At 38.5% G+C, this 20,923-nt stretch overlaps 1 protein-coding gene across 1 annotated transcript in view; it reads left to right on the plus strand.

Moving 5' to 3' along the window:
* LOC136247839 (low-density lipoprotein receptor-related protein 1B-like) overlaps positions 1-20,923 on the plus strand; it is a 101,783-nt gene that overhangs the window by 32,360 nt on the left and 48,500 nt on the right. Inside the window, exon 8 of the mRNA XM_066039661.1 lies at positions 17,773-17,892. Coding sequence (XP_065895733.1) covers positions 17,773-17,892 — 120 coding nt within the window. The remainder of the gene's footprint in view (positions 1-17,772; positions 17,893-20,923) is intronic.

The following is a 20,923-nucleotide window of genomic DNA, read 5'->3' on the forward strand; positions in this document are numbered from 1 at the left end:
TGTAAAGAGCTCAGCTGCAAACAAATCACCTGCACAGAATTCAGCTACAAACAAACCACCCTGTAGAGAGATCAGCTAGAAGAAGTTACTTGTATATTGTTCAGCTACAAACAATTCACCCTGTAGAGAGAGCAGCAAGAAGAAGTCACTTTGTAGAGTGTTCAGTTACAAAGAAACCACCATGGAGAGTTCTGTAATAAATATATGTATTATATATATAATTTGTACATTTACTGATAAAATCAGAAATATTTAAAGTACATCTGCTTCATCTTTTCTTCTTCCTGTGGAAAAGAAAAAAAGACAGGTTTAAAAAGTCCTAAAGCCGGCCTATGGCCGGATAGGCCGGCTTTGGGGTATACAAATACAAAAAGAAGTGAAATCTAATCCAAAACAGCCAGCTGTAAAAAAAGTGTGCGGCCCTCCAAAAGGCTATGGTGAAAAAAGATGTGAAATCCAAGGTGGCGGCCAAGAAATGGCTATGATGGTAGGTTAATGGTAAAAATTTTAATAACGGCAATTTAGATGAATTTTTTGCCAAGACCAAGCGGCACAAAAATTCACTTGAATTGTTGTTATTAAAATTTTTACCATTAACCTACCATCACAGCCATTTCTTGGCCGCCACCTTGGATTTCACATCTTTTTTCACCATAGCCTTTTTGAGGGCCGCACACTTTTTTTACAGCTGGCTGTTTTGGATTAGATAGAGATCAGCTAGAAGAAGTTACCTTGTAGATAGTTCAGCTACAACAATTCACCCTGTAGAAAGATCATGCTAGAAGAAGTCACCTTATAGAGTGTTCAGTTACAAAGAAACCATCATGTAGAGAGTTCAGCTGCAAACAAATCACTCTGTAGAGAGTTCAGCTACAAAGAAACCGCCATGTAGAGAGTTCAGCCTCATACAAACCACCTAGTAGAGAATTCAACTACAACAAATCACCCTGTAGAGAAGAAGTCACCTTGTAGAGATTTCAGCTACAAAGAAACCATCATGTAGACAGTTCAGCTGCAAACAAATCACCCTGCAGAGAGTTCAGCTACAAAAAAATCACCCTGTAGAGAGTTCAGCTAGACGAAGTCACCTTATAGAGAGTTCAGCTACAAAGAAACCATCATGTAGAGAGTTCGGCTATAAAGACACCACCATGTAGAGAGTTTAGCTGCAAACAAATCACCTGTTACAGAGAGTTCAGCTACAAAGAAACCATCCTGTATATAGTTCAGCTACATTTCAAGTCACCCAGTAGAGAGATCAGCTGCAAAAAAAATCCTGTGGGGAATAATGAGCATGTAATAAATATATGTATATAATTTGTATAATTACTAATAAAATCAAAAATAATTGAAGTACTAAAATTCTTCTTTAAGTTCTTTCCTTCTTCCTGTGGTAAAGAAAAAAACACATGGGTTAAAAAAGTCCCAAAGCCAGCCATAGGCCGGCTTTGCAGTATACAAATACAAAAAGAAGTGATATCTAATCAAAAACAGCCAAGCTGTAAAAAAAGGTGCGGCCCCCATAAAGGCCATGGTGAAAAAAGATGTGAAATCCAAGGTGGCGGCCAAGAAATGGCTGTGATGGTAGGTTAATGGTTACATTTTAATAACGGCAATTCAGGTGAATTTTGTGCCGCTTGGTCTTGGCACCAAATTCACCTGAATTGTTGTTATTAAAATGTAACCATTAACCTACCATCACAGCCATTTCTTGGCCGCCACCTTGGATTTCACATCTTTTTTCACCATGGCCTTTATGGGGGCCGCACCTTTTTTTACAGCTTGGCTGTTTTTGATTAGATTATCTTATACACAACTAAAACTATAGCTAAAACTAAAAGGTTTTTATGTTTTTAACTAAAACTATAACTAAAAGTAAAACAACAAATACAATAATATAATAATAACTAAATCTGTAACTAAGAAGAATTGCTATAACTAAAACTAAAACTAAAATTATTGAAGAAACTTGCTATGACTATAACTAAAACTATAACTCTTTTACTAAAATAACACTATGTTGCTCAGACCACTGCATGTATCAATTCACATGTTCTACAGGTGGAGCAAAGCACAGAATGAAACTGTACTGCTATATGTAACATCCAGACATCAATATATGCTATAGTTTGTGACCTGATGGTGGTTTAGTTAGCTATACTAAAACTAAAATTACTTTTAGTAAGACAGATGTATTAGCTAACTAAAACTAAATCTATAACTGTAATGCAACTGAATACTTCACTAAAAACTAAATCTACAACTAAAAGAATTAGAAAAGATTACTAAAACTAAAAGATTTTCTTATGTACATCTAAAGCTATAACTAAAACTAAAATGTTTTTAGAAATGTTACTAAAACTATAACTATAACTAAAAATTTTCATATTTTTAACTGAAACTATAACTAAAACTAAAATAACACAGAGAATATAACCATAACTAAATAAATAACTAAAAAGAATTAAGAAAAATTACTATAACTAAAACTAAAATTATTGACGAAACTAACTATGACTATAACTTAGAAAATGGTATGCATAATATGCTTTGATCTTTGGAGGTCTTTAAAATCCACTAAGAGACCTGCTAGCAGGTTCTTAAAAATGGTTAGTAACCTGCTAGCAGAAAAGACCTCAAGCATCACAAATCTCACTTTCGATCATTGATTTGCAATGCTCCCTCCAAGTATAATCAGGCTGATAGGTGACCAGTCACCCAGGCCAACATGTGGTTAACCACTCTGTTCATTTTATAAGCATACCTAAAAGAATTCGATTATGGGAGATACAATCTAGCATTGTATGTACGTTTGTCACGATGAACGGAGAAATCCAAAAATATTACTGAAAATTCTGTTAAGCGCCCATCTGTTTCTAGAGTGTTTTATGGCTGTTTTCATTGTTTATTGAACTGTGGATGGATTTTACCAAGACCTAACTAGGTAAGCTTCCTTGTAGAATGTTTATTCGCTACGTGTAATGTGGATGTGGTCCATATTAGAAACCGTGCCTGTTCGTGCTAGCGTAAGTGACCGATTATCGAACAAAGTTTATACTTTACTTCATAAATATCTCCAGGAAAGTAGTATCAACCTCGACTTTTAACCAGGAGGTAGCGCCTTTCTTGTAGAATACCTCACGTAAGTTTGAGTAATAGTATCCCATTAGTGTCCGTGTTATGAGTGGATTTCTGCATTCCGTAAAATATGAATTATCGAACACCGATACCTATTATCGAACGCCCATTAATTTGCGTTAATCAATTATCGAACGTTTTGCACCTTTTCTACTGTGGTGACTTCAGTGCACCCTACACACTCTTAACTATTATATCAACGTGTTATCTGAAGTACCATGATACTGTAACTGAAGTATAGTTTTGATACAAGCATGCACTTGTGAGTTACAACAGCAAATCGTTTAGTGTAAAATGCGTACAGTGAAAATTCAGCACATTACGACCAATAACACAGTCTTATTATCCTTGTTTACAACAACCCCTTCTGTACAGTCTTCGTGGATACATCTTTTACACCCAATTCTGCCGCCAAAGTCATGCTCGAGTTGTACTTCTTTCAAGGCGATTCCTGTGTTCTTTTTCTTCATTTCTTTGTCAGTGGTGATGTTGAGTATCAAGACTGCTGTGATGTCCACACATAAACTCTAAAGGACGGAAAGCTCATTAAGAATAGGCTACACTATTGGAATTCTCCATATAAACACCTTACGAGCATGCGGAATAAAATTGTAAACTTCCGAATACGTTACGTGATGTTTATGTTTGATAATAGGTACTGTTTGATAATAGGTCACTTACGCTACTGTGGTGCCACTGAAAGAACAATTTGTGACAACTCGTTTCCATCGTATAAATCCACACAAAAGCTGCTTCTTTGACACACGTGTTCTTTACACTGCTGTGACGCCATAGGCACTGGCTACCGCTAACCTGGCTCAACATCAGTGATCACTGCTGTTTTCCAGCTGTGCCAGATCCAATTAGTCTAACTTGCCGGTGAAGGAAGCGGTGCGAGCTTCGATTTTTTTCAACACTTCAACAAAAACATGTTCGGTCTTCTGTGATTATTTAACATTGCACAACGATTTCAGTATGACATATAACCCAATCCCACAATGACTCCACCTATATATATAATGCATACATTTTCTAAGCCAGTTAGAGACCACGCCCTCGGATCTTCGTGTATTTTAAAATCCTTGCTTCGCTTGGTTTTTAAAGTCCACAAAGATCCTCCTGCTAGGTCTCTAACCTACACTAAAACTAAAGCTAAGAGTCCTTACTAAACAACACTATCAGTAACACATCACCAGACAATGGAGCATCCCAGTCTACTTCACCAATGGACAAGTCTTGGAAAAGGATCTTCAATTGAATCACAAACAGGCTTACAAATCTGAGAGGATCAAAAAGTTTAGCAGTAAGTCTTAAAATAGATCTCTTAGTTACTTAAGTAACTCTGGAGGCAGCAAATTCACTTATCTCAGTAAAATCAAGAGAAGACATCCCTCATTGAGTCTCACGCTATTCCAAGAATCCTGGCAGGATCACCACATGGCTTTAAAGCACAATGGCCGCTCATATTTTTAGCATAAATGTCATCATTTTCAACCAGATTCTAAACAGAAGTACCAGTAGTCTGTTCTGATGCTGTTGCAGACTGTAGCTTTAGCAAAAGGTCCGGTGCATTACAATTTCATTTGCACAGGTTCATGCCTGCATGTTCTAGGATCGTCTTCGACTGTATGCAAATGTCTAATGCAGTATTAACATCAGGTGCTCCTGTAATTAAATCATCTATGTAAAACAGTCTCTTAACTTCTTAGTAACTTCTGGATACTGGGAACAGTACTTATTGATATGATGTGTCAACACCGAGCCTAAAATTGCTGGTGATCGTCACAAGCCAAGACCAACTGGGTGAATCGAAAGTGAGCCAACTCATATGGCTGCTTAAACGGATCCTCAGCCCACAAAAAATGAAGAAATTCACGATCGGAACAATCAACACCTACCATCAGGAATGCCTTTTCTATATCAGCAGTAATTGATACACTATGCCATTGGAACTGTACTAATATATTAAACAACTTAGGAATGCAATTGGGACCAGTTTTAAACAATCGTTGAGAGAGTAGTGGTCCCCCAAACCACAAGCAGACCCATCATATACAATTCTCAACTTCGTAGTCTGGCTGCTCTGGTGTACCACACCATGATGAGGTAAGTAGTGAAATGGAAGATTATCACTAGCCTTAGCTGCTCCCTGCACTAATTCTGGTTCCACAATCCCAATAATTCGAGCTTGCAATTGTTCCTTGATGATCTTATCATATTCTAACAAAACCTCTGGATTCCACTGAAGTTTATGTAACAGGCTCTTCAATCGACCTTCACATAGAGATAGATGACTGGGAACTTCTGAATGATCCAACCTCCACGGCAAGCTAGCTGAGTATCAATTGTCGTTAAAGGAGATTCTTGGAGGAAACTGCCTAGAATTCAAGCCTTCTGCTGGGGGGGGAGCATTTCCGAGGGATTCAACCTCCCAGAATACTTGAAGGGAGCTAACCAATACATCATCCTACTCATCATACTTAGGATTATTGGGCACCCCATTGATTTCCAGACAGGCAGTACTGAGATTCATTTCACAAGAATCAATTGGTCCAGACAGGAGCCACCCCAGTTTGCTCTCCACAGCTACTTGTCTTTCACTCGATTTCACAATATCACCAGTTACAAAGTTCCAATAGTAATTAGATCCAATCAACATTTCTACCTTCCCTCTCAGTTTGTCACACACATCAGCCAATGGCAAGTCCCACAGGTTCGGATAGCTAATTATTCTAATAGTAGAAGGGAGGGGGGAACAAATTGAAGGAGGTGTTAGAGCTGATACTCTTGTCACCTCTGCCCATTGATGCCCTTGCAAATATAAAGAAACAACAGCACACTCCTGGGGTCTTATAAATATTATGACCAAAGGTGTTCAAGTGAAGCCTTTCAAATTTCACGAGTTTCAGATGTAACTGCTGTTGAAGCCTTTCCGCGACATATGATAGCTGGCTGCCACTATCAAACAAAATACATACAGATGGGTCACTAGGGTAAGCCAAGGCAATGGCATGAGCAGTCTGAAGTAGAACTGTTTTGTGATTATCGGTACTATAGTTGTGGCATTGAGGGTAACATTCCTGGGGTCAGCATTTGAAGGACCACTAGTGTCTGATTGCTTCACTTGTGTATTTGATTGTGAATCTGCAATGGTACGATTAGTTGTGCAAGGCCCAAGGGGAATGCCCCTTTCACAAAGAGATTGATGATGTGTATTGCAGCATTATAATTAGCTTCATTAAGCATAAGTCCTTGAATGGTTCTGGCAGCAGCTCCTTCTAGTAATGAGTTCAAATAATTAAATTTATCAATTGTTGACTATTGTGTACTGCTGATTTGTAGGAATCCCAAAAGGTGCTCCACTGAGTGATGTCACCTCTGAATCTAGGTAGTGTAAGCTTTGGTAGGCATGGCTTGTTGGTGGCAGAACCATTACGGTAAACAAGACTAGGTGATGATGGAGTCTCTCTACCACTTACATTCTTACTCACAGCAGCACTAATCTTACATCTTGTCTCTAATAATTTTTGCTTCCAGTGGCTCTGATTCTGTCAACTCAGTTTCTATTTCTGTCAGTGGACATATGGCTACAATTTCTGCATCCAAATTGCTGAAGGCCTTTTGCTTAGTGTCAAGTTGCTCATTAATTACAGTAAAATGAGATATCTTTATTGGATCGGCGAAGAATGTTTCATCAGCCAGTATACCTTCTACTTCTTGGCAGAGTTTTATTACAACTCCTCAATTCCCTCCTCTGATGGCTCTTAGCCTCTCTAATTTCCTTCCGTCTTCCTCTTTGCTCATGTCATGTGGAAACCTAGACGATAGTAGTGCAAAATAAAAGTAATACAACAAAGGACATCACCTTCTCTGGTACCGTTTGCAATAGGAAGTAGAGACTTATCGCACCATGGTACCAGGCTGCTAGTGTTGGGTTATAAATGAAAGTGACACGTATTGAGTCAGGATCCACTCGAGCCCCACGTTGGTGCCAAATGTCAGAACTACCGTCAAAGGTAGCTAATATCCAACCTCAGAGCATCTACAGATTGATCATCTAGCGGGCGATTAAATTCAACTCTTATTAATGTCTCACACACAATAATTACAAGATTAATAATTTTTTTGCACTAGTTTGTTAATGTTTTTATTAGAGCATACTAGCTATGAAATACATGTGCGGCTGTGACTGCTGAATATACAGGTAGAGTACCTCAATCTCGCCACTCAGCTATGCAGTAGATCAAGCTAATGGGTATGGCACAATGCCTTGTTTCCTACAGATTGTTATTGGGCATTCTGATCATTGAAGGGGGTGTGGCAATTGTTTTAAATGTGGGGCTCAGTTGCTACAGTCCGTTAAGCACCTCAAAATAGGTGTTTGAATATGCTCCTTCAAGAAAAGTGTCAATAGAAAAAATTAACTCCTTGGTATGGTTTCCACGAAGAAGAAAAAGATGGCCATTCAACTGATGATAAAAGGAATGGCAAAGCGTAGAAGGCAGACATTCATTGGAACTACAAAAGGCAGGCCGCTGATTTTAAGGCAATGTACACCTGAGCTAGGTACGTCATGACTGATACGTCATGACTGATTTGTGGCAAAATGTTGAGTGGCTGTCCGTGGGATGGTTGCTGGTAGAGCAACAATGAGGAAGATGGGTAGATTATACTGATTCGCTCTGCTTGAACTCACATTGATAGCCAGATGACCTTTTCGAAGGGTAGCCAATGAGAAATAAACAGTGAGAGTTGTTTGGCATCTCCTAACATGTTGATCGACGAGTTGCTGAACTTCATTTCTGAGCTGGCACCTCAACACACAGCAAAGTGTCAATAGCATGCTCTCTTGCATATGTGCTTATTTCCTATCAAGACACACGGTAGTGTGTCGTGCGGCCCAGGAAGCCGGCGCGCCACACCGTGAGTATATTTACAGGAAGAAAGAAAACGTCATTTTCACACTTTTGTATCTCGGTGATAGCTTATCCGATTGAGACCAAATTTGCTGCAGAGTTGCCCGCCAGCTAGGGGAGTCTACATTCCAAATTTGAAGGAAATCACTCAAGCCATTTCCGAGCTATGAGCGGCCAAAGTTTGGTTTTTTTTCTTCGTTTTTTTCTTCGTCTTTTCGCACACTTGCAAAAATTGCTATAAAACGCAAACGCCTGTTCCGATCGACTTGAAATTTGGCACACAGAACGGGAGTCCAAGAGTTATGACCGATTATTCGCGTAAAACAAAATCGATTTGTTGTCACACCTACAGGGTAAACCGCTTCATGGAATGAGTTGAAAATTGCTATGTAGATGGAGTAACCATCATAGGAGTGCCTTTTGGTGGTTTGAAAGGAATCGAGATTAAGACCACGGCGATATGGCACAAAACCCAACCTGTGTCAAAATCACGCGATCGATTTTTAGTAATAAAAAAGTATTAGTTTTTATGCCTACTAGGCAAACCGCTAAGAGCAATGAGCTGAAAATCGGTGTATAGCTGGAATAATCTTCATAGAAAGTCCTTGCAATAGTATAGAAGAATTGGAATACAAACCATTGAGTTATGATTCGAAAGCCAACTCCGTGTAGCAAATGCGAGATCGAGATACACTAAAAGAACAGTCCCCCTAATAGAGCATTCCGCTAATTTATTTACTCCATTATAGAATTCTATTACATTACAAGTTATTCTGTAGGGACTTCAGCTGCAAACGGTTAATCTTATAGACAGTTCAGCAAGAAGCAAGTCACCCTGTGGAGAGTTAAGTTATAATTATATCACTGTAGAGATTCAGAACATTACAAGTCACACTGAAGAGAGTTCAGCTATAAGCAAGTCATGCACCCTGTAGAGAGTTCACCTACAATTAAATCACTCTCTAGAGAATTCAGCTACACACAAGTAACTGTGCAGAGAGTTCAGCTACAAACAAATTACCCTGTAGAGAGATCAGCTACAAACAAAACACTTTGCAGAGAGTTCAGCTACAAACAAATCAATCTTTAGAGTGATCAGCAACAAACGAATCAACTTGTAGAGAGATCAGCTAGAAACAAATCAACCTGCAGAGAGATCAGCTGGAAACAAATCAGCTTGTAGAGAGATCAGTTACACACAAATCAACCTGTAGAGAGATAAGCTAGAAACAAATCACCCTGTAGAGAGTTCAGCTAAAACAAATCAACCTGCAGAGAGATCAGCTACAAACAAATCACCTTATAGACAGTTCAGCTACAAACAAATTACCCTGTAGAGAGATCGACTACAAACAAATCAACTTGCAGAGAGATCAGCTACACACAAATCAACTTGTAGAGAGATCAACTAGAAACAAATCACCCTGTAGAGAGTTCAGCTACAAACAAATCAATGTGCAGAGAGATCAACTACAAACAAATCACCCTGTAGAGAGATCATCTAGAAACTAGATACAATGTAAGGAGTTCAGCTACAAGCAATAGACCCTGTTGAGATTTCAGCTACAAACAAATCAACCTGTAGAGCAATCAGCTAGAAATAAATCACCCTGAAGAGAGGTCAGCTACAAAAAAATCACCCTGTAGAGAGATCAGCTAGAAACAAATCACCCTGTAGAGGCTTCAGCTACAAACAAATCAGCCTGCAGAGAAATCAGCTACAAACAAATCACCCTGTAGAGAGTTCAGCTAAAACAAATCAACCTGCAGAGAGAGCAGCTACAAACAAATCACCTTATAGACAGTTCAGCTACAAACAGACAACCTTGTAGAGAGATCGACTGCAAACAAATCAACTTGCAGAGAGATCAGCTACAAAAAATCACCCTCTTCAGAGATCAGCTAGAAACAAATCACCCTGTAGAGACTTCAGCTACAAGCAAATCAACCTGCAGAGAGATCAGCTACAAACAAATCACCCTGTAGAGAGATCAGCTAGAAAATAGACACAATGTAAGGAGTTCAGCTGCAAGCAAATCACCCTTTAGAGAGTTCAGCTACAAACAAATCAACCTGCAGAGAGATCAAATCACCTTATAGAGAGTTCAGCTACAAACAAATTGCCCTGTAGAGAGATCAGTTATAAACAAATCAACCTGCAGAGAGATCAGCTACACACAAATCAACTTGTAGAGAGATCAGCTACAAACAAATCACCCTGTGGAGATCAGCTAGAAACTAAACACAATGTAAGGAGTTCAGCTACAAGCAAATCACCCTGTAGAGATTTCAGCTGCAAACAAATCACCCTGTAGAGAGATCAGCTAGAAACTAGACACAACGTAAAGAGTTCAGCTAGAAGAGGTCACCTTATAGAGAGTTCAGCTACAAAGAAACCATCATGTAGAGAGTTCAGCTACAAACAAATCACCCTGTAGAGAGTTCAGCTAGAAGAAGTCACCTTGTAGAGAGTTCAGCTACAAAGAAACCAACCTGTATATAGTTCAGCTATATTTCACTGCTTGAAGGTTCTTAGTTTACTAATTTGTTAAGATGCCTTACTGTAGTTATACTGATAGTAAAGTGTCAGTAAACTTAAGTATATGGAACATAATTATTTTACTAAGTTTTAAACTCTCAGTAAAACATCAGTAATGCGGGTTTACTGAAAAACTACTAAAATAACAAACAATTAACTGTTCCATATACTGGGGATATACCACTGTAGTAAACTAAGATATTTCAAGCAGTGTTTTAAGTCACCCAGTAGAGAGATCAGCTGCTAAAAAATATCCTGTGGGGAATAATGGGCATGTAATAAATATATGTATACAATTTGTATAATTACTAATAAAATCAAAAATAATTGAAGTATTAAAAATCTTCTATAAGTCCTTTTCTTCTTCTTGTGGTAAATAAAAAAACACATGGGTTAAAAAAGCCCCAAAGCCAGCCATAGGCCGGCTTTGCAGTATACAAATACAAAAAGAAGTGATATCTAATCAAAAACAGCCAAGCTGTAAAAAAATGTGCGGCCCTTAAAAAGGCCATGGTGAAAAAAGATGTGAAATCCAAGGCAGCGGCCAAGAAATGGCTGTGATAGTAGGTTAATGGTAAAAATTTTAATAACGACAATTCAGGTGAATTTTGTGCCACTTGGTCTTGGCACCAAACTCACCTGAATTGCTGTTATTAAAATTTTTACCATTAACCTACTATCACAGCCATTTCTTGGCCACCACCTTGGATTTCACATCTTTTTTTCACCATAGCCTTTTTGGGGGCCGCACCTTTTTTTTACAGCTTGGCTGTTTTTGATTAGATTTCTATTTATGGCACACACTGCAGCTGGCCTTCCTTCATTAATTCCGGTTAACTTCATTAAGAGTGTAACCAGCGCAGCACATGTGTAAGCAGCCATGCTAGTGCCTATTACTTGTACTGGGCTTCAATGCACTAGGAAAGTTTCATACATTAGCATATTTACTGTATACGTACACCCCATGCTTTTGTTTTCCATACCAAGTAATCACCTGTAGGGAGATCAGCTTGAAACAACTCACCCTGTATAGAGATTGACTAGAAATGAATCACCCTGTGGAGACTACAACAAATCACCCTGTAGAGAGATCAGCTTGGTCAAGTCACTCTGTAGAGAGTTCAACTACATTTCAAGTCACACTGTACAGAGTTCACCTATATACAAGAATGGTAAAGTTCAGCTATGTTGCAATTCTTTCTGTAGAGAGTTTAGTTAGATTATTAGTAACTCTGTAGAGAGTTAAACTACACTGTACAAGCCATTCACCATGTAGTCTGCTATGTAACAAGTCTCCCTGTAGAAATTTCAGCTACATATACATTTCTCTGTAGAGCATTCAGCTGCAAAGAAATAGCTATAGTGAGTATATTAGAGATTTTGAGTAATCAACATGGTTATAATTACTAAATAATATTCAAGTACAGTAGCTAAACTCTTCTCCCTCCTAATCATTTCTGTAGGAAAGAAAAGACAAGTTAGAAGAAATACCTAAAGCTGGCCATAGGCTGGTTTTAAGTATGAAATTACAAAAAGAAGTTATATCTAATCAAAAAAATAAACAGTCAAGTTGTAAAAATGGTGCGGCCTCCAAAAAAGTCAGGGTGAAAAAGATGTGATATCCAAGGTGGCAGCCAAGAAATGGCTGTGATGGTAGGTTAATGGCAAAAAAATTAATAAAGACAATCCAGGTAAATTTGGTGCTGAATCCTCTTGGAAGAGGCGTCTAAATTGTTGTTAATAAATTTAGCATGTTAAAAAGCGCAATTGAGATGCTCTAATAGAACAGTCACTGAAAAGTAAAAAAAAAATATGCAAAAAAAACTTTGGAAAAATTTCTTCTGGTTTCGAACCAGGGACCTCCACACCTATACAATCAAGCCCTTACCACTCTGCCGCTACTGTCAGTTGCTCACCTCGCTTAATTTCTACCTTATAAATAAATGAAATTTTCAGTTTAGTACACTAGAATGATAACTCTTAGATCTAACAGTGAAATTCTAGAACATTCTATATGCGTTGTATTGAAATGCTCAGAAAAAAATACGCTCTATTAGAGTAGCTACTACAAAAATCATGAAAATAGTGTGTCGTGCGGCCAAGTACAGCAGGTGAAGGTATTCGACATACTCATTATATGGAACCAAGAAAATGCCATTTTTCGTGTATCTGTAGCTCGATTGTGCTTGAACAGTAATTAATCATTTCTACTGTGGAAACTTCCTCAAGGTATATAGGGCATCTCCCATGGTTCCAATCTGTCCAGCTATCTTCACTCCTTCAAATTCAGTTCTTCATAGCCAGACAGTCTTCGGTGATTCCTGGAGATGAAAAAAGATCAAAGTGAGGTAAAAGGAAGTGTCACGGATAACCATAGGTTGGCTTTGGAACTTGCAATTACAAAAAGAAGTGATATCCATACAAAAGCAGCCAAGCCATGAAAAATGATGCGGCCTTAAATTGCCTGGGTTTTAAAAGTTGTGGAATCAAAAGTGCTGGCAATGAAATGGCTGCAATGATGTAAATGCTAATAAATTTTAATAATGGCTGTGTGCATTGTTAAAATTTATTAGCATTTACATCATTGCAACCATTTCTTGGCTGCCACTTTTGATTTCACAACCTTTTTTAACCCAGGCATTTTAAATCCATGCCATTTTTCACAGGTTGGCTGTTTTTGTGCGGATCAAGACACACGGTAGTGTGTCGTGCGGCCCAAGAAGCCGGCGCGCCACACCGTGAGTATATTGACAGGAAGAACGAAAACGTCATTTTCACACATTTGTATCTCGGTGATCACTTATCTGATTGGAACCAAATTTGCTACACAGTTGCCCGCCAGCCAAGGGAGTCTACATTCCAAATTTGAAGGGAATCGCTCCAGCCATTTCCGAGATACGAGCTGCCAAAGTTTCGTTTTTTTTTCTTCGTTTTTTTTTCTTCTTCTTCTTCGTCTTTTCGCACACTTGCAAAAATTGCTATAACAAGCAAACGCGTACTCCGATCGCCTTGAAATTTGGCACACAGAAAGGGAGTCCAAAGGCGAATCCTAGCATCAAATTTGGTACAAATCCGATGAATGGTTCAGGAGTTATGACCGATTATTCGCGTAAAACAAGATCGATTTGTTGTCACGCCTACAGGGTAAACCGCTTCATGGAATGAGTTGAAAATTGCTATGTAGATGGAGTAACCATCGTAGGAGTGCCTTTTGGTGGTTTGAAAGGAATCGAGATAAAGTCCACGGAGATATGACACAAAACCCAACCTGTGTCACAATTACGCAATCGATTTTTATGAATAAAAAAGTATTAGTTTTCACGCCTACTAGGCAAACCGCTTAGAGCAATGAGCTGAAAATCGGTGTATAGCTGGAATAATCTTCATAGAAAGTCCTTGCAGTAGTACAGAAGAATCGGATTACAAACCACTGAGTTATGATTCGAAAGCCAACTCCGTGTAGCAAATGCGAGATCGAGATACTCTAATAGAACAGTCACCCTAATAGAGCATTCGGCTAATTTATTTACTCCATTATAGAATTTATTACATCACAAGTTATTCTGTAGGGAGTTCAGCTGCAAACAGTTAATCTTATAGACAGTTCAGCAAGAAGACAGTCACCATGTGGAGAGTTAAGCAAATATACCACTATAGAGATTCAGAACATTACAAGTCACACTGAAGAAAGTTCAGCTATAAACAAGTCATGCACTGTGTAGAGAATTCAGCTACAATTAAGTCACTCTCTAGAGAATTCAGTTACACAGAATTCTGCTACACACAAGTCACTGTGGAGAGAGTTCAGCTACAAACAAATTACCCTTTAGAGTGATCAGCTACAAACAAAACACTTTGCAGGGTGTTCAACTGCAACAAATCAATTACCTTTAGAGCGATCAGCAATGAACAAATCAACACAAATCTACCTGTAGAGATCAGCTAGAAACAAACCACCCTGAAGAGAGTTCAGCTACAAAAAATCACTCTGTAGAGACATCAACTAGAAACTAGACACAATGTAAGGAGTTCAGCTACAAGCAATCACCCTGTAGAGAGTTCAGCTAAAACAAATCAACCTGCAGAAAGATCAGCTACAAACAAATCACGTTATAGAGAGTTCAGCTACAAACAGATTACCTGTAGAGAGATCGGCTACAAACAAATCAACCTGCAGAGATCAGCTATATGCACACAAATCAACTTGTAGAGAGATCAGCTACAAACAAATCACCCTGTAGAGAGATCAGCTAGAAACTACACACAATGTAAGAAGTTCAGCTACAAACAAATCACCCTGTAGAGAGATCAGCTACAAACTAGACACAAAGTAAGGTGTTCAGCTACAAGCAAATTACCCTGTAGAGAGTTCATCTACAAACAAATCAACCTGTAGAGCAATCAGCTAGAAACAAATCACCCTGAAGAGATGTCAGCTACAAAAAATCACCCTGTAGAGAGATCAGCTAGAGACAAATCACCCTGAAGAAAGGTCAGCTACAAAAAAATCACCCTGTAGAGAGATCAGCTACAAACAAATTGCCCTGTAGAGAGATCGGCTACAAACAAATCAACCTGCAGAGAGATCAGCTACACACAAATCAACTTGTAGAGAGTTCAGCTACAAACAAATTACCCTGTAGAGAGATCAGCTAGAAACTACACACAATGTAAGGAGTTCAGCTACAAATAAATCACCTTATAGAGAGTTCAGCTACAAACAAATCACCTTATAGAGAGTTCTGCTACAAACAAATTACCCTATAGAGAGATCGGCTACAAACAAATCAACCTGCAGAGAGATCAGCTACACACAAATCAACTTGTAGAGAGATCAATTACAAACAAATAACCCTGTAGAGAGATCAGCTAGAAACTACACACAATGTAAGGAGTTCAGCTACAAATAAATCACCTTATAGAGAGTTCAGCTACAAACAAATCACTCTGTAGAGAGATCAGCTAGAAACTGGACACAATGTAAGGAGTTCAGCTACAAGCAAATCACCCTTTAGTGAGTTCAGCTACAAACAAATCAACCTGCAGTGAGATCACCTACAAAAAAGCACCTTGTACAGAGTTCAGCTACAAACAAATTACCCTGTAGAGAGATCGGCTACAAACAAATCAACCAGTAGAAAGATCAGCTACACACAAATCAACTTGTAGAGAGATCAGCTACAAACAAATCACCCTGTAGAGAGATCAGCTAGAAACTAGTCACAATGTAAGGAGTTCAGCTACAAGTAAATCACCCTGTAGAGAGTTCAGCTAAAACAAATCAACCTGCAGAGAGATCAGCTACAAATAAATCACTTTATCGACAGTTCAGCTACAAACAAATTACCTTGTAGAGAGATCGGCTGCAAATTAATCAACCTGCAGAGAGATCAGCTACACACAAATCAACTTGTAGAGAGATTAGCTACAAACAAATCACCCTGTAGAGAGATCAGCTAGAAACTAGATACAATGCAAGGAGTTCAGCTACAAGCAAAATCACCCTTTAGTGAGTTCAGCTACAAACAAATCAACCTGCAGTGAGATCACCCACAAAAACGCACTTGTACAGAGTTCAGGTACAAACAAATCACCCTGTAGAGAGATCAGGTAGAAGAATTCACCTTGTAGAGAGTTCATTTACAAAGAAACCATCATATAGAGAGTTCAGCTACCAAGAAATTACCCCGTAGAGAGTTCAGCTAGAAGAAGTCACCTTGTAAAGAGTTTAGCTACAAAGAAACCATCATGTACAGAGTTCAGCTACAAAGAAACCACCTGTACAGAATTCAACTACAAACAAATCACCCTGTATAGAGATCAGCTAGAAGAAGTTACCTTGTAGATAGTTCAGCTACAACAATTCACCCTGTAGAAAGATCATGCTAGAAGAAGTCACCTTGTAGAGTGTTCAGTTACAAAGAAATCATCATGTAGAGAGTTCAGCTGCAAACAAATCACTCTGTAGAGAGTTCAGCTACAAAGAAACCACCATGTAGAGAGTTCAGCCTCATACAAACCACCTTGTAGAGAATTCAACTACAACAAATCACCCTGTAGAGAAGAAGTTACCTTGTAGAGAGTTCAGCTACAAAGAAACCACCATGTAGAGAGTTTAGCTGCAAACAATTCACCTGTAGAGAGTTCAGCTAGAAACAAATCACCCCGTAGAGAGATCAACTGGACAAAGTCACCTTGTAGAGAGTTCAGCTACAAAGAAACCATCATGTAGACAGTTCAGCTGCAAACAAATCACCCTGCAGAGAGTTCAGCTACAAAAAAATCACCCTGTAGAGAGTTCAGCTAGACGAAGTCACCTTATAGAGAGTTCAGCTACAAAGAAACCATCATGTAGAGAGTTCGGCTATAAAGACACCACCATGTAGAGAGTTTAGCTGCAAACAAATCACCTGTTACAGAGAGTTCAGCTACAAAGAAACCATCCTGTATATAGTTCAGCTACATTTCAAGTCACCCAGTAGAGAGATCAGCTGCAAAAAAAATCCTGTGGGGAATAATGAGCATGTAATAAATATATGTATATAATTTGTATAATTACTAATAAAATCAAAAATAATTGAAGTACTAAAATTCTTCTTTAAGTTCTTTCCTTCTTCCTGTGGTAAAGAAAAAAACACATGGGTTAAAAAAGTCCCAAAGCCAGCCATAGGCCGGCTTTGCAGTATACAAATACAAAAAGAAGTGATATCTAATCAAAAACAGCCAAGCTGTAAAAAAAGGTGTGGCCCCCATAAAGGCCATGGTGAAAAAAGATGTGAAATCCAAGGTGGTGGCCAAGAAATGGCTGTGATGGTAGGTTAATGGTTACATTTTAATAACGGCAATTCAGGTGAATTTTGTGCCGCTTGGTCTTGGCACCAAATTCACCTGAATTGTTGTTATTAAAATGTAACCATTAACATACCATCACAGCCATTTCTTGGCCGCCACCTTGGATTTCACATCTTTTTTCACCATGGCCTTTATGGGGGCCGCACCTTTTTTTACAGCTTGGCTGTTTTTGATTAGATACATACTACATGAATATTGTTACAACATAATATTTGTAAGAAACATGACTTATTTGCATTAATTGAATTACACTGTATATATTATTTTTAAAAGAAGGTTCTTGGTTTATATGTAACTCCCTCTGTAGACTTTTCTTTATCCATTTAGGCTTTCTTGCTTGCCCTTATGAAAGGGATTTCCGCTGTAGTGATGGATCATGTGTCAGATCTTATGAAGTGTGTGATGGGAATTATAATTGTAGGGATGGATCTGATGAAAATAATTGCAGTGAGTTGTTATTGCTCTCATGTTTCATTTCTTTTTAGTTGGTTTGTTGGCATGAGCATCTAACCCTTGCTGCTGTAGAGTGCACTAGACCCTTAATAACACATGTGTTATGTACCCCATGTGTTGCACATGCAACACATGTTATTTGTAATTATGATGAATTTGAATCCTCTATTAAGGATTTTTACTTATTAATTTATGTAGTATTATTTTTTATCATATAGTCATTGTGTAATGTAATGGTGTAATGGTTGTGTTTTGTATTGTGTTTATTGTTGTTTGTGTTCTAGTAGGGAAGAACGGCTTTCACCAACTACCGTGAGATTAAACAAAAATCAAATAAAGGGCTGTAAATCACCTAGTGGCACATAATTATACTACAGGTGCTCATACATACTATATCAGGCAAAGCACTTGTGCCTGTTGTATATACTTAGTATCCTGTATGTGACTGAGCTTGTGGAAATAGGGCATGTGTGCACATACAATTTGTCACCTTTCCAATCATTCATGGCTCAAAGCTTTTTATCATGCTATTCATAATTTTCCGCTCATCTACAAGTCTGGGAATCTATTAGTATGTTTTACAAATCATGATTGTATTATCATTATTAGGCCATGTGAATTTGATTGTGGATAACCAACATGAAGTAATGGCAAGGCATTGCTGAGGCTGAACATACAATAAGCACAGGTTGTCACAGAACATTTAAATAGTGACGTTTTGCAATAATATTACAGTCATTGTACCCTAAGGTTCTCTAAAAATTACACAAAATTTTTCCTGATTGCAAAGTTTTATAGAGTATTCATTATGTCAAAGTCATTTTGGTGATACTGTAGTTGCCATGTATCTGTAGTTGCCATGTATCTGTAGTTGCCATGTATCTGTAGTTGCCATGTATAAACACAGTAATTTTCTTTCTTGTTTGTGTGTCATACCAACCAATTACGCTACCATACTGTAATTCTGTGGGCATAATAGGTACCTATACAGAGGACAATATAACGGTCGGCCATCGACCATTTTCCGACCAAGTGATGCTGTTGACCGATCATTGTAGCTGTTGGTCGGCCATTTGTGCTGATAAAATTTGTCACAGCTGTGATTCTTTATTATTAGTCTTTATAATATGTATTAGTATAGTTATTATTATTGTCGTATGTTATTATTATTGTCTTTTCCTTACCGAAGCTATTTAATCACTACGTGAAGTCGTGATCCCATCGAAGCATCGACTCGATGTGCATGCGTACGCTAGAGTACTCCACCTTGTGTTTACACAATTATCGATTGTGGGTTACAGTCGATGTTATGAAGAAGCATTAGTATTAGTATTATTATCAATTTTGTCAAAATGACAGGGTCGTACAAAAAGACAAGCCTGCAAACATATTCCCCACAATTAAGCATACATACAGTAACATTAAATGCACACGAATACAGTAACTAAGACAAAACAGATAGTACACAACAGTACAAAAAAGAGAAAGTTATTTGAATAGAAAGTGGCGAAGGGCAGCACGGAATAGATTTGACTTCTTAATCAATAGGATGGAATATGGTATGGTGTTCCAAAGAAAAGGGCTGTTTACAAAAAAAGAGAAGCGATATGAATTAATAGTAGATACAATTGGGAGTTTGTAAAAGGCGGAATAAGGAATAGCGGAATAACGGAATAACTCGCATCACAACGAATGGGCATTTATATGGCTCATGCAATGTTAGGGTGATTGCACTGTTACAGCTGTGAACTCATCCCTCGTAGATATCCTTACAATGTAGGGTGATTGCGTGTACTGTTACAGCTGTGAACTACACTGCTTCGTCACTCATAGATGTCCTAGCGAAATGATTACTATACACTCTTACTACTACTGTATGTAGCTAAGCTAGAATATACAGTAGTTAGCTATTAGTTTCGTTTTCGAGCTCGAGTCTTCATCCTTCCAAGGCCGGGATGAAACGAAACGGCTGTCACACCCCTTTTGCTCCCGACGTTGGTACCATACTTAACATACAGTACCCGCTTACGAAGTGCAAAATTACATTTGATTATAGCTCTTACTAGCTAGACTGTATGTAAAGTATGGTACCAATGTCGGGAGCAAAAGGGGTGTGACAGCCGTTTCGTTTCATCCCGGCCTCCACTGGAAGGATGAAGACTTAAAACGAAACTAATAGCTAACTACTGTATATTCTAGCTGTGCTAGCGCAATGATACTTAGCTACATACAGTAGTAGTAAGAGCGTATAGTAATCACTTCGCTAGGACGGCTATGAGCGACGAAGCAGTGTAGTTCACAACTGTAACAGTACACGCAATCACCCTACATTGTAAGGATATCTACGAGGGATGAGTTCACAGCTGTAACAGTGCAATCACCCTAACATTGCATAAGCCATATAAATGCCCGTTCGTTGTGATGCGAGTTATTCCGTTATTCCGCTATTCCTTATTCCGCCTTTTACAAACTCCCAATACAATTGGCCGTATCGATAGAGGATGAGATCTAGTTGTGGTTTCGGATAACTGAAAATGATTGTGAAAAGGTAAAGAGCTTCTGTGGTGCAGACTATCATGTACATGGCAAATGGAAAAATACTTGTAGCGCTGCTTGATGGTAGGCCAGTTTAACTCTTGCATACAGTCATCAGAAGATTTACTCCAGCAATATGATAATGGATTCCACCTACTGTTGGAAGCCCAACGGGCAGCCCTACATTATAATGGATTCCAAAAGATTGACATTGGTATTGGGGTAAGGATGCCACTCTGGACAGGCATATTTCAGGACAGGCAGGACAATGCATTTGTAAGCAATGGACTTAATTGATATTGAAGAGTTGTAGAGACAGTGATGAAGGAAGTTTAATGATCTAGAAGCCTCAGCTGAAACATATTACAATGTTCATTACACTGACTACATGAGTGGCGCTTTCCAGGAGAAGAAAAGAAAGTAATGTTTGTGAAGTGGAGGTACGATATTAAGTATAAGATGGCCATTTCATGGGTAGAATATGTAGAGA

The sequence above is a fragment of the Dysidea avara genome, chromosome 2, assembly GCF_963678975.1.
Source record: "Dysidea avara chromosome 2, odDysAvar1.4, whole genome shotgun sequence".
NCBI lineage: Eukaryota > Metazoa > Porifera > Demospongiae > Dictyoceratida > Dysideidae > Dysidea > Dysidea avara.